At 45.5% G+C, this 17,936-nt stretch overlaps 1 protein-coding gene across 1 annotated transcript in view; it reads right to left on the bottom strand.

The window, feature by feature from the left end:
- The window catches only part of REC8 (REC8 meiotic recombination protein), a 33,091-nt gene extending 16,221 nt beyond the window's left edge, over window positions 1-16,870 (bottom strand). The window contains exons 1-7 of the mRNA XM_066605001.1: window positions 16,620-16,870; window positions 13,953-14,021; window positions 11,011-11,153; window positions 8,776-8,851; window positions 5,049-5,166; window positions 3,903-3,990; window positions 1,176-1,249 (exon numbers count right to left, since the gene is read on the bottom strand). Coding sequence (XP_066461098.1) covers window positions 1,176-1,249; window positions 3,903-3,990; window positions 5,049-5,166; window positions 8,776-8,851; window positions 11,011-11,153; window positions 13,953-14,021; window positions 16,620-16,675 — 624 coding nt within the window. The 5' untranslated portion in view covers window positions 16,676-16,870. The remainder of the gene's footprint in view (window positions 1-1,175; window positions 1,250-3,902; window positions 3,991-5,048; window positions 5,167-8,775; window positions 8,852-11,010; window positions 11,154-13,952; window positions 14,022-16,619) is intronic.
- Between the last annotated feature and the right edge of the window lie 1,066 nt (window positions 16,871-17,936).

Genomic DNA, 17,936 nt, shown 5'->3' with positions numbered 1-17,936 from the left:
GTCTGTGCTTTTCCAGGCCATTTGGTGTTGCTGATGTCACCAGTGCTTTCCTACTTTTTAAATACTGTATATACTCGAGTATAAGCCTAGTTTTTCAGCACATCTTTTTGTGCTGAAAAAGCCCCCCTCGGCTTATACTCGAGTCAGGGAAGGGATAAAAAAAACCCCTCCATACTCGCCTCCCAGCCGGTGTCTGTGTCTCCGGCGGCGGTGCGCCCGGCTGCTTGAATTCTCTCCGCTGTCATTCCCCGCTGTCCTCTTCGCTTGGCTCTGTCATACCCCGCCATCAGCGCTGTGTAAGTAAGAGCTGTGATTGGATCGAGTGTCAGCCAATCACAGCCGGTGTTCGATCATTCACAGCCAATCCAGCTGCTTTATAATTCTCCCCGCTGTCATCTCCCTGCTCGGCTTTCAAATCCCCTGCCGTCAGTGCTGTGTAAGTAAGCACTGTGATTGGATCAAGCGCCAGCTGTGATTGGCTGGCGCTCAATCCAATCACAGTGCTTACTTACATAGCACTGACAGAGCCAAGCAGAGAGGATGGCAGGGGATGACAGCGGGGAGAATTCAAGCAGCTTGTCGCACAGACACAGACGCTGGCTGGGAGGTAAGTACAGTGCTTTTTTTTTACCTAGTATATACTCGAGTCAATAGGTTTTCCCAGTTTTTTTGTGGTGAAACTTATTGTCTCGGCTTATACTCGGGTCGGCTAATACTCGAGTATATATGGTATATACCAAATTTTGAGTGGCCACTCAAAGTTTCTGCTATCTCTCAGATTTGTTTTTCAGTCCAATAATGACCTCCTTCACATGCATTGACATCTTTTTGTACAGCATATTGAAAGATCCCATGAACAGCCAACAAATGCAAGTTGGAATTAAAGCCGATCTTTTATCTCCTTAATTAGTCATGTAATAACGAGGAATAGGCCACACCGGACCAATAAACTGCTATCAGTCAATTGCCAAATTACTTTTGAACCTGTGAAAATGGAGGAACTATGTAAAAAGTGGTTGCAATTTCCAGGTGAATACAATGTTTTGTTAAACCCCTGGAAATAAAGCTGAACATCTACAGCGCAGTGCGATGGTGTACATTGTGGGGGTGTACAAAGGAAGAATTCATCTATGACATCATAACTATGTGTCAATGGAAACGTTCGTCCCTGTCACCTCTATTATTGGCAGAGGAGCAGGCTCCACTTCCCGAATTGTTATAAGCTCTGGAGATGTCAAGTGAGACGTATCTAGATAAGAGATAAATAGAAACATCACAATTAGTTTTTCAATAAATAAATAACAAACGAGAACAGAATCCCAAATTATTCACAAAAGAACTATTTTACCTATTTAATGCAGCTTTAAGGATAACATTTATCTGGGTGAGGTGAACATAAGCCCTAAGAACTGTTATGACTCCTACTGATCCTGAGAACAGTTTGTGAGACCGCTGTTCCTGATGGAGAGATGACCATGCATGTTCTGTTACTTACTATTAGGGCTCCTTCACATGGGGACCTACGCGCACAAAAAGTATGCACTTAAAATAATTGCGGCCTAGATCCCTATGAATATGTTCAGACAAAACAACATACACACACGGCTCTGGTACATGCACATCCCACACACGGCTCTGTGTGTGATGTGCATGTACCAGAGCCGTGTGTGTGTGTGATGTGCATGTACCAGAGCCGTGTGTGTGTGTGATGTGCATGTACCAGAGCCGTGTGTGTGTGTGATGTGCATGTACCAGAGCCGTGTGTGTGTGTGTGATGTGCATGTACCAGAGCCGCGCGTGTGTGTGATGTGCATGTACCAGAGCCGCGCGTGTGTGTGTGTGTGTGATGTGCATGTACCAGAGCAGCGCGTGTGTGTGTGATGTGCATGTACCAGAGCCGCGCGTGTGTGTGTGATGTGCATGTACCAGAGCCGCGCGCGTGTGTGTGTGATGTGCATGTACCAGAGCCGCGCGTGTGTGTGTGATGTGCATGTACCAGAGCCGCGCGTGTGTGTGTGATGTGCATGTACCAGAGCCGCGTGTGTGTGTGATGTGCATGTACCAGAGCCGCGTGTGTGTGTGATGTGCATGTACCAGAGCCGCGTGTGTGTGTGATGTGCATGTACCAGAGCCGCGTGTGTGTGTGATGTGCATGTACCAGAGCCGCGTGTGTGTGTGATGTGCGTGTACCAGAGCCGCGTGTGTGTGTGATGTGCGTGTACCAGAGCCGCGTGTGTGTGTGATGTGCGTGTACCAGAGCCGCGTGTGTGTGTGATGTGCGTGTACCAGAGCCGTGTGTGTGTGTGATGTGCGTGTACCAGAGCCGTGTGTGTGTGTGTGTGATGTGCATGTACCAGAGCCGTGTGTGTGTGTGTGTGATGTGCATGTACCAGAGCCGTGTGTGTGTGATGTGCATGTACCAGAGCCGTGTGTGTGTGATGTGCATGTACCAGAGCCGTGTGTGTGTGATGTGCATGTACCAGAGCCGTGTGTGTGTGATGTGCATGTACCAGAGCCGTGTGTGTGTGTGTGATGTGCATGTACCAGAGCCGTGTGTGTGTGTGATGTGCATGTACCAGAGCCGCGTGTGTGTGTGTGTGTGATGTGCATGTACCAGAGCCGCGTGTGTGTGTGTGATGTGCGTGTACCAGAGCCGCGTGTGTGTGTGTGATGTGCGTGTACCAGAGCCGCGTGTGTGTGTGTGATGTGCGTGTACCAGAGCCGCGTGTGTGTGTGTGATGTGCGTGTACCAGAGCCGCGTGTGTGTGTGATGTGCGTGTACCAGAGCCGCGTGTGTGTGTGATGTGCGTGTACCAGAGCCGCGTGTGTGTGTGATGTGCATGTACCAGAGCCGTGTGTGTGTGTGATGTGCATGTACCAGAGCCGTGTGTGTGATGTGCATGTACCAGAGCCGTGTGTGTGATGTGCATGTACCAGAGCCGTGTGTGTGATGTGCATGTACCAGAGCCGTGTGTGTGTGTGTGATGTGCGTGTACCAGAGCCGTGTGTGTGTGTGTGATGTGCGTGTACCAGAGCCGTGTGTGTGTGGGACGTGCGTGTTGCAGAGCCGTGTGTGTGTGGGACGTGCGTGTTGCAGAGCCGTGTGTGTGTGGGACGTGCGTGTTGCAGAGCTGTGTGTGTGGGACGTGCGTGTTGCAGAGCTGTGTGTGTGGGACGTGCGTGTTGCAGAGCTGTGTGTGTGGGACGTGCGTGTTGCAGAGCTGTGTGTGTGGGACGTGCGTGTTGCAGAGCTGTGTGTGTGGGACGTGCGTGTTGCAGAGCTGTGTGTGTGGGACGTGCGTGTTGCAGAGCTGTGTGTGTGGGACGTGCGTGTTGCAGAGCTGTGTGTGTGGGACGTGCGTGTTGCAGAGCTGTGTGTGTGGGACGTGCGTGTCCCACACACACATCTGTACTGCAGATGTTCCGCATGGCTTGCCGTCAGACATGCGCAGTACAGATGTTTGAATATGTATATGCAGGACTAGTTCTGTGTCTGCCTGCTACTAGTAAACTGTAATTATCTCCAAAACTACTGCACAGATATATATAGCAGATACATCAGTGTAATCAGTGTGACTGTCACTACCTTATGGTGAACTCAGCAAGGGCTGCAAAATACGGTGACAGAGCCCCTTTAAAAGATGCTAAAAACTAAAGAGCGCCTGAGGTTACGGAGCTCATGATGTCCCAAAGTGTTATGAACTCAACAGTAACTTTCTCTAAACTTTTGCTCAGTGCACAAAACAATTAATAGAAAGGAATGTGGCAGACATTGTCAGTCCTTACTGTAGAAGACACCACCTGGTAGGATCATGGTTATGAAATAGAGAACAAACTTGAGTGTGCAAGCTAGATCAAATCAACAGCCTCATTTCCTTTAGTCTGTGCCCCTCACATCTCACCTGCTGCATGGCGTCCTCTTGTATGTCTTGGAGGAGTCTTTTCTAGTCGCACAATCTCAGGGCCTGAAGTCTCCAAAAGCACAGAAAGCTATTCCATATCAAAAGAGAAGAAAGTGAAATGCATTGTGTAGAGACCTCCGAAACCATTCTACTGCTGTATCTGAGGGCAGCATAAACTAGTGATACAAACCTGATTGCAGCATGGCATCACTTACTTTTTTAGCTGCCATAATATTCATAAATTAATCTCTCTGCTGCAGCACCTACTACAGGAGCTGCGGCTGCCCCTGGGTGTTGAGAACTTTCCTCTTATACAGAGTATAGGAAGAAAGTATTCAATCAGTGCTAGAGTAAAACAGCGCAAGAATTCCGCAGACTATACAGAGCGAGGACAGCGCAGCGTGGACTACATACTGTGCTTGTATATCAGCAGAGAGAGTAGTTGTATGATAAATATGGCAGCTAACAAAGTAAGCGATCCGCAAAATTGCACTAAGGACCTATGTCCTCAGTAGCTTGATGCTTCTTATCCTGATGAAAAATAAGTTGCAGCCTCCTTTTATTGTAAGGCAGCATTCCTTGAAGCCAAAGGCAGCATTCCTTCAAGCCAAGGTCAGACTCTTTACACAAGCCTTGTAACAATGACTGGGAATTGAAAGCAAAGCCAGACTCCATGTACATATACCTGTTTCAGGGTATTTGCCCTTTATCAGTGTACAGTAGGAGTCTGGCTTTGCTAGTGTTACAAGGCTTGTATAAAGAGTCTGACTTTGGATTGAAGAAATGCTGCCTTCCAATAGATGGCGCAGTGGAGGTATTATTCCATCTCCCTTATTTGCATATTACCCAGCGGAGCATGAATGGCCTTTTGAGTCTCCTCATTCACCGTCTAGGTGCTCTCTCTGAGAAAAAATAGTGCTTCTGACCCCCATCCCAGGCCTCTCACTAGGAAAGCCAGACTCCTACTGCACACTGAAATAGCTGTCTGTGCATGGAGTCTGGGCTGTGCTTTTAATTCCCAGTCATTGTTAAAAGGCTTGTATAAAGAGTCTAACTTTAGCTTGAAGGAATCGTGCCTTCCAATAGGTGGCGCTGTGGAGGTATTATTCCCTCTCCCTTAACCGCTGATCAAACACATTATTTTACCTGTGGGATCATCGTTGGTTCTGGCAGTTCAGGAGGTATCTCCATCAACCCAAAAAAAGGATTTGGGGCATCCTCTAGCATCTGCATGAGTATCAGATTATCTGGAAGCAACAAATGTCTAAAATACACACAGAATGTTTCATTATGTAATTCAGCGTCCAGTTTATTTACCATAAATATGTGCATAAAGAAAACAACGTGTTACATTAGCAAAAACATGCTAGTATATGAACCTGGCTGCAGCATCCTGCAAATACATGGATAAAGCTCCTTTATTTTAATTTATTTGTGTCCATGTCACTAAAGCAGTTCTACTAGAAGATGATACAACAGAGATGGGACTATGTTTCCTCAAATACACTGGTGGAAATTGAAAGTGTTACACCCAGACAGATCTGCACATAATTTATGAAACTTGGATCAAACTTTATCCATGTGAAGGAGAATGTTTCATTCTATAAGTCAGAAAGTGTGTTACATTACAAGGTCTTTTTTTTGTAGGTGACCGGGTATGCAAAATAGCAAAGTTTGACTCCATACACCCAAATGTTTGACTGAGAGGTCGGATAATTGGTATGTTTGGGAGCATCATATTGTGTAATCTCCTGAAGAACTAGCCATAGTGCAATGTCTGTACAGAGAATGGTTACTCCGTTAACTGGATTTTACTGCCAGCAACAACCAACCTGCTGTACTGCTAGACACAACCGGATACGAGAATGGAGAACAGTTGTGTTTAGTGATAGTTAGGGCCAGAAATATTTGGACAGTAACACAATTTTCGCGAGTTGGGCTCTGCATGCCACCGCATTGGATTTGAAATGAAGCCTCTACAACAGAATTCAAGTGCAGATTGTAACGTTTAATTTAAAGGGTTGAACAAAAATATCTGATAGAAAATGTAGGAATTGTACACATTTCTTTACAAACACTCCACATTTTAGGAGCTCAAAAGTAATTGGACAAATAAACATAACCCAAACAAAATATTTTTTTTTCAATATTTTGTTGCGAATCCTTTGGAGGCAATCACTGCCTTAAGTCTGGAACCCATGGACATCACCAAACGCTGGGTTTCCTCCTTCTTAATGCTTTGCCAGGCCTTTACAGCCGCAGCCTTCAGGTCTTGCTTGTTTGTGGGTCTTTCCGTCTGAAGTCTGGATTTGAGCAAGTGAAATGCATGCTCAATTGGGTTAAGATCTGGTGATTGACTTGGCCATTGCAGAATGTTCCACTTTTTTGCACTCATGAACTCCTGGGTAGCTTTGGCTGTATGCTTGGGGTCATTGTCCATCTGTACTGTGAAGCGCCGTCCGATCAACTTTGCAGCATTTGGCTGAATCTGGGCTGAAAGTATATCCCGGTACACTTCAGAATTCATCCGGCTACTCTTGTCTGCTGTTATGTCATCAATAAACACAAGTGACCCAGTGCCATTGAAAGCCATGCATGCCCATGCCATCACGTTGCCTCCACCATGTTTTACAGAGGATGTGGTGTGCCTTGGATCATGTGCCGTTCCCTTTCTTCTCCAAACTTTTTTCTTCCCATCATTCTGGTACAGGTTGATCTTTGTCTCATCTGTCCATAGAATACTTTTCCAGAACTGGGCTGGCTTCTTGAGGTGTTTTTCGGCAAATTTAACTCTGGCCTGTCTATTTTTGGAATTGATGAATGGTTTGCATCTAGATGTGAACCCTTTGTATTTACTTTCATGGAGTCTTCTCTTTACTGTTGACTTAGAGACAGATACACCTACTTCCCTGAGAGTGTTCTGGACTTCAGTTGATGTTGTGAACGGGTTCTTCTTCACCAAAGAAAGTATGCGGCGATCATCCACCACCGTTGTCTTCCGTGGACGCCCAGGCCTTTTTGAGTTCCCAAGCTCACCAGTGAATTCCTTTTTTCTCAGAATGTACCCGACTGTTGATTTTGCTACTCCAAGCATGTCTGCTATCTCTCTGATGGATTTTTTCTTTTTTTTCAGCCTCAGGATGTTCTGCTTCACCTCAATTGAGAGTTCCTTTGACCGCATGTTGTCTGGTCACAGCAACAGCTTCCAAATCCAAAACCACACACCTGGAATCAACCCCAGACCTTTTAACTACTTAATTGATTACAGGTTAACGAGGGAGACGCCTTCTGAGTTAATTGCAGCCCTTAGAGTCCATTGTCCAATTACTTTTGGTCCCTTGAAAAAGAGGAGGCTATGCATTACAGAGCTAGGATTCCTAAACCCTTTCTCCGATTTGGATGTGGAAACTCTCATATTGCAGCTGGGAGTGTGCACTTTCAGCCCATATTATATATATAATTGTATTTCTGAACATGTTTTTGTAAACAGCTAAAATAACAAAACTTGTGTCACTGTCCAAATATTTCTGGCCCTAACTGTAAGTCCTGTTTCTATCTGGGGCAAAGTGATAATCGCCAGCATATCTGTCTGCGCTTTGGAGAAAGACCCTGCTGTGATTTCACAGGGCCACACCGGTGCTGGAGTCGTGGTTTGGGGCAATCAGTTATGACAGCAGGACTGAGTTGGTGGTTGTTGATGGCACAATGACTGCCCGCCGGTATGTGAACAGTAAATGCTGAATATTTCATTGTTCCATAAATGGATAAATGTTGGTAGATTTAAAAAACGTGGACCTCTTGGTAATTTAAAAACTCTGGGAAAGTGTCACCTTATCAACTGGGAGAAAGACTTAAAACAAAAAATTCCTATTGTAAACTGGCTACAAGCTTTTAGATGGGTGGGACGAGCCTCACAGGGAGTCTCACTGGTAGAAACACACATAAAAACTCTGACACGTTGGTACTATACCCCAACGACCCTAGCTAGAAGAGGCCTATCAACAAGTGACCTCTGCTGGAGAGGATGTGGAATGACAGGATCTATACTCCATATATTTTGGTCGTGCCCAATGATCAGCCCATTCTGGGCAGACATATATAGTCTCATTCATAAAATATCAGGCATCAAACTACCGTTCACACCAAAACTGGCCCTACTACTACTGGATCCAGGGGAAATACACCCACCTCTAAAAAAGCTCATAGGACACATATTACTAGGAGCCAAAAATCTAATAGCCAGAAAGTGGAAATCAACCACAACCCCGACTCTAACAGAACTGACCCAATTAATATCAGAACACAGTATGTTTGAAAAGATTCTGGCACTTCGAAACAATGATATCCAACCCTATTACGATGTGTGGAGTCCGTGGTTAAATATGTTTTCATGTTAATTACTTATTCGACATTCAGACAAAGAATGTTGGACCTCGTTAAGGTCCTACAGTTTAAATTTTCTTCTGTAGTAAATGTTTCCCCTCCACCTTCCCCCCCCTTTCACCCTACTCTTTTCCTAAATTTACCCTCCCCCCCCTTCCCTCCATTCCTTACCAATCCCCTTCGTCCCTATACATCCTTCCTTATCCCACTTTCCATGATATTTTGTTCAATGCAAATTGAAAACTATGACATGTGATTTTAGTTAAAATGTACTGCCTTCATCCTAATCTTAATCTACAAATCTGAACGTATAAGATCCACCTTTATGACAATGTATCTGGTTGTTGATAATGTTTGTATCTTAGCACATTTTCAATAAAAATCTAATGATTTAAAAAAAACAAAAAAAACGTGGACCTCTTACATGACAAAAATCCTGCTCCAATCTGGAAAAACAGCTTAAGATGCCTACAAACTGTAGAATACTCACTGTTCAGTGTGCAGTAAGTCAATCTTTGCAAGCTTCTCCGCCTTGTACAAGCGTTCTAAGGTGGTCTTCACTTCGTCTGAGAGATGAACACATTTTTAAGCAATTAAATTAGCACTAAGTAATTATACAATAGCAGGCGAAAAAGTAGTGAACAGGTTTGATACAAAAACTCTACTGCTGGGTGGAAGAAATCTTCCAATGTTTATAGAAGACATAATACCTTACATGTGTAAAGAAGTGGACTCGAGGATTTGAAAACCGAGGAAAACTTGCAAGATATCTACTACCCACAAGTGCCGATGATAGAATGTAGATCTATAGGGCACATTTTTAGAATACCTAAAGGCCCATTTACACGGAGCAATGATCGCTCAAATGACAGTTTGAGTGACAGCTTTGAGCGATCATTTTGCATAAACTATTAAGTAGCTACTCAGCTACTTACTATCTATTTAGCGTGCAAATGAAGCCTTAGCTGAATGCAGGTAATAGCCCCAGGGCTCTTATCTCCATTCAGCTCCTTTATTCTCTGATGGAAAACAATGCTATCAGCACTCCCCGTGGAGAACTACTGATAAGAGCGAACGTTGATTTTTAGGTTGGACTGAATTTAACGATCAGCTAGCAGTGCACGAAAAGTGCGCGATGGCTGCGTGTTTAGACGCAACGATGATCACTCAAGTGATCGCTTTTTAGCGTTTTTTGGGGGGGTTTTTAGCGATCCTCGCTCGGTGTAAATGGGCCTTAATGCATGTGCTGGATTATGTCATTAAGAGATTAGGGTTTAAAATATATAATTCATTCAGATCTGGGCTGATTTTATAATAATACATAATAATCTAGGTGGTTTAGGTTGTTTTAGGGATCAACACTTAATGTCTTCTCAACTGCACAGTTCTCTCTGCTAATCACCAAGCCCGGATGATGCCAAGCCGAAGGTAGTGAATTGTAGGCAGAAGGAAAATACTCAGAAGGCTAATGTCACATAGGCGAGTGCCACATCTGGCCTTGGAACTCGGCCCAATCTCTCACTTGCCAAAGTGCAATTTCGCCAGACGTTTTTGACACAAAAACGTCTCGCATCGCTTCAGGAAAGTAGTGATCCTCCAGCACGGGTGACATCTGCACCGGAGGATCGGCAAGTGCTCCCTATTGTTTTCAATGGGAAACCCTGCATCACATCTCACTCACATACAATACACCTCGCACGCCATGCAATGCTTTTGCTGTCCCCGTTGAAAACAATGGGCGATGCGTTCCGATGGAATGCCCAAACATAAGCAGTTACAATGACATTCTAGCCAGATTCACCAGATCAATAGGGTGCAGTGGTTTTTCAAAGGCAGAAATAGATCCCAATAGGAGAGAAATGTATATATTAAGGAAAGACATGTATATTGGCTAAAAATGCATCAGAGTGGCACCAAACTGCCTTATGTCAGACCAAAGACATTAGTATGGCAATGAAAGTTGGATGATGAAATCCACAGAATTGTATGTGAAAGTTTGGAACTGATTAGACCACAACTGTTATTAATTTGCACACGTCATGTTCTATTCTTTTTTGTTGGACTGTTGAGTAAATCAGAAGTACTAGTGCAGTCATAATGGTAGAAATACCGAACTGTATGTTCCCTGCCGAGGTTATGGTAAAGATGGCCGCACCACTTTTCTGTCTCCCCGATGCACACTGTGTATAAGCATGTAGCCGTAGTCTACAAATTGACTTTCTGTAAGGACTAATAAGGACTTGTTCACGTCAGTATAAGTGGTTTCCATTGCCCTGCAATGTTCAGGGAGCAGAAAAACGTCAACCCCTGGCTGAATGGATCCATCCCATGACGGAACCTAACAGCGTTCAATGGACCCCCTTGACTATGAAGTGGTCCGTTTGGTTTCTGGCCAGTAGTTTACAGGATGCAATAGCGCAGCATGCAGCACTATTTTGCCCTATTTTGGGGATCCTCCAACGCTGATGTAAGATTTGTTTTTTCATAGTTTACTTTGTTGAATATTGAGTGCTTTTAATGACTATATTTCATAAAGTTTACGTTTTACAGGAGGGCGTTAGTGCAGTGACTTCTCTGTATATGTATCTTTGATGATTGCACAGATATTGTGGGACCCACAAAAGTGCTTAAACGCAACAAAATGAGGGATGAAGTCATGTTTATAATAGGTGACTGATGAATGTTACCCGGTATTTGCTATGTGCAAAGTACAAAGCTCCATTACCTATAAGAAGGTCACACTGTCTGTGATAAACACAGACTACTCCATAGCTGAGCTGTGCAGAAAGGTACAGGGATAGTCGAGGTATGGGAGAGCCGGGGTACGGAGGCGGCACCTGCTGAAGGACATACTGCACGATCTTCTGACTGACGGACACAAAGGAACATACAATACTAAATTAAACATATTAAATAACAAGAGGACAAAGCAATAATCCTCATACAAGGGGGTAACAACAAAGGCTTTTACCTAGGCCTCTGGTAGCTAGTAACAATTAAAGGGGTTGTCCCGCGCCGAAACGTTTTTTTTTTTTTTTCAACAGCCCCCCCGTTTGGCGCGAGACAAACCCGATGCACTGGTTAAAAATAAAAACCGCACAGTGCTTACCTGAATCCCCGCGCTCCGGTGACTTCTTACTTACCGGTTGAAGATGGCCACCGGGATCTTCTCCCTCCGTGGACCGCAGCTCTTCTGTGCGGTCCATTGCCGATTCCAGCCTCCAGATTGGCTGGAATCGGCACGTGACAGGGCGGAGCTACACGGAGCCGCTCTCTGGCATGAGCGGCCCCATTGAGAAAAGCAGAAGACCTGGACTGCGCAAGCGCGTCTAATCTGGAGATTAGACGCCGAAAATTAGACGGCACCATGGCGACGAGGACGCTAGCAACGGAACAGGTAAGTGAATAACTTTTTATAACTTCTGTATGGCTCATAATTAATGCACAATGTACATTACAAAGTGCATTAATATGGCCATACAGAAGTGTATAGACCCACTTGCTTTCGCGGGACAACCCCTTTAACCTGTCTGACGCCAGAATGATCCTTAGATGTATTTTGAGTTTAGTATTGTTTGTTTTTTTTGTTTCTACCATCTCCAATCCACAGGGGCAGTCGACGGACCTACCTCCACACCGTGACATACGGGTCTCCCGTCACACCTCCCAGAACACTCCTGTGTGGTGTTAATTGGCGGGTCGCTTCCTGTCACTTTCTCCATGTACCAGCAAGTCTGTTTAAAGGACTCTTTGAAGTAATTTTACAAGGAATGCCATCACCTTATACAAGTAGCAGATTTGGAAAAATGTAAACTTCACCGTCATGTTCGTATGGACGGTTTTACATATTGGGAACTGCTGACAGGTTCCCTCTTACATCAACACTTGGCTTTCCTTACAAGAGCCCACTGGACTAACATTCCCCCAGTAGATCCCAGCAATCGACTCATTTCACAGGACTGGATCTTGTCCTCTTGCGCCATTGTTTCCCCAGGTGCGCTTCATAGGGGCTGGGTTGAAGTCTATTGGAACCATTTTGTCAACATCACAATTCTCTGCAGCTGCAACTTCATAGTAGACTTCCTCTTTGTCAGGCCCCATCTGTAAGAGTCTCTCCACCCCTCCAGGCTATTTCTCTCCTGAGTAACGGGGCCTCTGCCTCTCATGTGGCTTCAGCCACACAGCCTCCCACTTCCTATTAGTAGCTCCCTTACAGACCCTCCTCCTAGTTCCTGCTACAAGAGAGACATCTAGTGGTAAGGGATGGTAAAGCTAACTTCCCCCTTGCAAATGTGCACTACAAACACTTTAAATAGCCTAAGGGTGCTTTTAAATGGGACGACTATGGCTCCTGTGCTTTTACAGAAGCGATAGTTGTTTATTGAATGAAGGTGTGGTGCATTGAAGATCCCTTCAAGTCGCCTGCCTCCATTCATAGAGGTTACACTATACAAGAAGTCGCTCATTTGTCACTTCGTTTCAGCTGAGTAAAACGAAGCAACTAGTGACTAATGAGCGATTTCTCGCTCAGTGCGCTGTCAGGTCTTACTTTTACAAGGGACGACTATTAGTCAAAATTGCTCGTCTTAAGCAATTATTTAATCGTGTAGTCATGTAAATGTACCCTAACTTAGGAGTTAGCTGTAGACTTAAATATTAACAACCTATCATTAGAGAGCTCACCAATGTGAGCTTGGTGGGGGTTCGAGTTCCAGCACAACCACAAATCAGCTGTCCGAAGGGGCTGCTGGGCTTGCACAAGCGCTACAGCCTCTTCAAGGTGCCAAACTTTGTGTAGCCGCGGTGCCTGCTATTGCAGCTCAATCCCCTTCACTCGAATAGGACTGAGCTGCGTAAAAGACATGTGACCCATGACCGTGACATCACACTTTGGAGAAAAGGCCACGGTGCTTCCAGTCCCTTCAGTCCCAGCTGATCGGTGTTGTTGCCAGAAGTCGGACCACCACCAATCTCATATTGGGGACATAAATAGTTAAATCCAGATAATCCTTTAACTGCAGTCATGTCCGGATTATTTAAGCATGACCGACCTTAAAGGGGTTGTCCCGCGCCGAAACGTGTTTTTTTTTTTTTCAACCCCACCCCCGTTCGGCGCGAGACAACCCCGATGCAGGGACCTAAAGAAAAATCGGCACAGCGCTTACCTGAATCCCCGCGCTCCGGTGACTTCTTACTTACCGGCTGAAGATGGCCGCCGGGATCTTCTCCCTCGGTGGACCGCAGGGCTTCTGTGCGGTCCATTGCCGATTCCAGCCTCCTGATTGGCTGGAATCGGCACGTGACGGGGCGGAGCTACACGGAGCTGGCATCCTGCACGAGCGGCCCCATTGAGAAAAGAAGAAGACCCGGACTGCGCAAGCGCGTCTAATTTGGCCATTAGACGCCGAAAATTAGGCGGCTCTATGGAAACGAGGACGCTAGCAATGGAGCAGGTAAGTGAAAAATTTCTTATAACTTCTGTATGGCTCATAATTAATGCACAATGTACATTACAAAGTGCATTAATATGGCCATACAGAAGTGTATAGACCCACTTGCTTTCGCGGGACAACCCCTTTAAGCTATAAGATTTGAGTAGGCACCATGTTTAAAATAAATCGGTCTATGGGTGCAGAAATCGTCAAACCTCAGTATTGCTAAGCTTACCATGTGATGATGACGTTGACTTTCAGGTATTCCCGTTTTACAATCTTACTGCCTTTAGTAGCGGCCAACCTAAAAACACAAATAATAATCACTTTTTTTTTTGTATCTTTCTGGAAGTTTTAAATCACCTGAAATTTTGTGTTCTATTAAGGATTTTTTAAACATGTTTTGGCGATGTTGTTTAATCAGCGTCGTTTTGTACAATCATTTTTTTTAAAAAAAGCCTATGGAGAAATTTGTTTGAAAAGAAAAAATATTACACCTTTTAGCATACAGGTTTTTTTTTTTTTGGGGGGGGGGGGCATGTCATTCTCTCATTCTCGTATTTTACCAACATCTGCTGATGCATTTTGGTCTCGAAAAGAAAAGTTAAAGTCACAGAAAACATGGCTAAACTTGGTGTAAAACCAGCCTAAGGGCGCATTCAGACGATCGTATATCAACCGGGTATTCACGTCGGCCTATATACAGTGTCTCTCTCTGCAGGGGGAGGAAGCTGGAAGAGCCGGGAGCAGTGCACTGAGCTCCTGCCTCCTCTCCACCCCCTCTCTGCCCCATGCCACTATTTGCAATGGGAGGGTCGGGAAGGGGGCGGAGCTATGCCCCCGTTCCACCCCTCCCATTGCAAATAGTGGCATGGGGCGGAGAGGGGGCGGGAGCTCAGTGCACTGCTCCCGGCTCTTCCAGCCTCCTCCCCCTGCAGAGAGGGAATACCCGGCCGATATACGGTCGTCTGAATAAGCCCTAAACCCCATATCGATGCGGCCCTCTTTTTTTTTTATTTTTGGTTTTACTTCCCCACTTTCAATGAATCATAACTATTATTCGTCCATCAACATAGCTGTCTGAGAGCTTCGTATTTGCGGCACGAGTTGTATTTTTCAATAGTATTATGGAATGTACCATGTAATGTACGGAAAAAGTGAAATGCCGCCAAATTCTTTGGGGGTCTTGCTTTAAACTGTGGCAGAAGTGACATAACAACCTCATTCTATGGATCAGTATGATTATGACAAAACCAAATTAATACACACACACACATATATATATATATATATATTTTATGTATTTATTTATTTTTTGCTGTACTACTTTAAAAAAATATATATTTGGAAAAAATAAACTAATTTTATGTAGCCACAGGCATGTCTTGCAGGGTCAGCAGACATGGCAGCAGTGGGGGAATTCAGAAGGCCTTAGGCTGCCATGACAACTGAACGTCATCTCATGTTCTCATTGTGGGGGCTGTTTGGGACCCCTGAACATTGATTGACAACAGCATCCCCTTAATGACGCGGCCCCCACCCACCCCCAATTTTCCTGTGTATATACGTGAGATGGAGCCCAATGTTCTCATTGTCACATATATACACGGGACCATATGCAATTACATTGTGTATGGGTGGCGAGTAGAGATGAGCGAGCACGCTCAGTAAGGTCAGTTACTCGAGCGAGCATCGCTCTTTCCGAGTAACTGCCTTCTCGTCCGGGCGGGGGTGCAGGAGGGGGGGGGGGGGGGAGAGTGAGAGAGATCTCTCTCTCCCCCCTGACGCCCCCCGCTCACCCCCGCCGCCCCCCGAGAACGCTCGAACGAGAAGGCAGTTACTCAAGAAGAGTGATGCTCACTCGAGTAACTGACCTTACCGAGCGTGCTCGCTCATCTCTAGTGGCGAGTATATGCATCATCACTAAGCGACGGGAAATATAAACAAAAAAAACCCTAAAGCAGGTGTTGCACATAGCAGCGTGCGTGAGTACGCAGTCATGCGCAGTACAATTTCGCCACCATACACGGCCGCTTTGTGACCCTCTGCCTTAGGAACATTAGTCTATTACCCCTATTAAAACTTAACTCTATTCTATAACTTAACCCTTTGCAATCCAATTTTGGATTCAGGGTTTCCTGGGGGACTTTCTCTTTCTGCCATTATACAATGGCGCCATCTGCTGGCTAGAGCCAGTACTGCGGTATGGGATATGCTGGAGAGGCCCCCCGACAACAGAGCGGCCAGTAATATACAGCAAGAATACCCTGCCGGACGTTTTCTGACATCGGAGCCGTACAGCCTTCAATCAGAATGTCTTCAGACGTCAGACAGTGGATTGGAAAGGGTTAAGACCGTCTCATTTGTTTGTATTACAATGAACAGACTCTGCTTGCAATAAACTCAAGACCCCCAAAGCCTCCTGCATAACCCCAGTGTACTATATGCCTAGTGGATAACCTGCATAGTATATAGTATGGAGACTCTAGAATACAATAGCCCCTTGACATACTCCACTGCAGCTGCATCGTCAGAGGGCTAGGGGGCAGTATACAGGAATCCTTCCTTGTCTTATATAGTGATGTCACCCCAGAGCCAATTACTTCTGCGGCACATAACATGACAGAAGGAGCAATCCGTAATATATTTTATCAGGCAGCTGAAAATCCTTCCCTGAAGTCAGTCACCAATCTGTACAGAAGGGCTTTAAATGGCAACCTGCAGCTTAGGAAGGGGATCTAAGACCAGCCCGATATCAGGCTCACCCCAAGCTCTACTATAAAGAATAGCCACAGTGTAGCTGTATATATATATATATATATATATATATATATATATACATATACATATATACATACATACACACACTCTCTCCCTCTGCTATACAGTACCTAATACCTACCACACAGTGGAGAAGCAGCCTGTGTGTCGTTGAAGCACATTGGGATAATAGAACATGGTGACGATATATGGTTTATCGGGCCCCTTCTAGGGTACGGTACACTATCAGTACTAATAGTTACTGCTCTATGTAACTAATAGATGACCAGTTAAACTGACGACTCGCTAAAATCTTCTAGTATAACATTTGAAACTGCTGCGGAGAAAGATGTAAAATTCCTTCCCAGGACTGTCATCGGCCGATCGGGTAGAGATCGCTGACCGGAGGATTCTCAGCGCATTCCGCACTATCTATCAGCTGCACTTTGTTAATAGTTAGCCAACTTTCCACCAATCACGGAGCGCAGTACGCAGCACACACCCCCAGCCGGCTCCAGCCAGCCAATAGGAGGGCAGTGATGAAAGAGGATACCGTCGCCACAGTATTGGTTTGACTGTCGCTCCGCATCAGCCAATGAGAGCGCGGTTACTGGCCCCGCAGAATTTCTCCCCATTTTCCCGCGCTGTCAGAGCAGCTGACAGCTGAAAGGTCAATCCCGGGGTATCACCTCATCGGTTTGACCGGGGGGCACTGCAGTCTAACGGCCCGTGTGACCGCGGGGCAGTGTATTGTAATGGCCTATGTGAGAGGGGGAAGATGTAGTGCCATAAACAACTAATTAGCCTAATTAGTGGCTGGACCTGTTTTACAAGGACAGATAAACTGACGGCTCCCTGTCCAGCTGCTGCCATGTCCACTACATAGAAGGCCACTTACAGCTGCAGCAGCTCTCTGACTTTTACCATGTTTCCCGAAAATAACACCCTGTCTTAAATTAATTTTTGCCCCAAAAGAGGCGCTAGGTCCTATTCTCAGGGGATGCAGAGCGCCACAATTTTTTCTTTTGCCTTCGGAGGCAGTGTTTCTGCCTCCAACAGCGGCTTTAGCATACCCCATCACTGATGAGGAGCGCCCGAAAATCACGTTCAAGCGCAAGTCTGCGAGGGTGAAATCAATGGGAGCACTATACCACAAATAGCGTGGCGTAATTGCAGTATTGAGATCCGGAAGCTTGCTTGCAGTCGCTGACAGAAGATCGCTTTCTGGTAGCGGGTTCGTAAACCCCGCCTCCACGAAGCTCTGATTGGTTTTCCAGTGCCACGGCTCAGCCAATCAATGCAGCGCTCGATGAACCAATCACAGCTATTGCATTGAAAGGCTGTATTGGTTCACCGAGCGCTGCATTGATTGGTTCTGGAGCGCTGTGGCTGAGCCAATCAGAGCCATTGCTTCCTGTAGGTGGATTTTACAAACGACTTTACCAGGAAGCAATGTTTT

Source organism: Eleutherodactylus coqui, chromosome 5 (genome assembly GCF_035609145.1).
Source record: "Eleutherodactylus coqui strain aEleCoq1 chromosome 5, aEleCoq1.hap1, whole genome shotgun sequence".
Lineage (NCBI taxonomy): Eukaryota > Metazoa > Chordata > Amphibia > Anura > Eleutherodactylidae > Eleutherodactylus > Eleutherodactylus coqui.
Note: the sequence above shows the minus strand (reverse complement) of the source record. Positions and strands in the feature narration are given on the sequence as shown.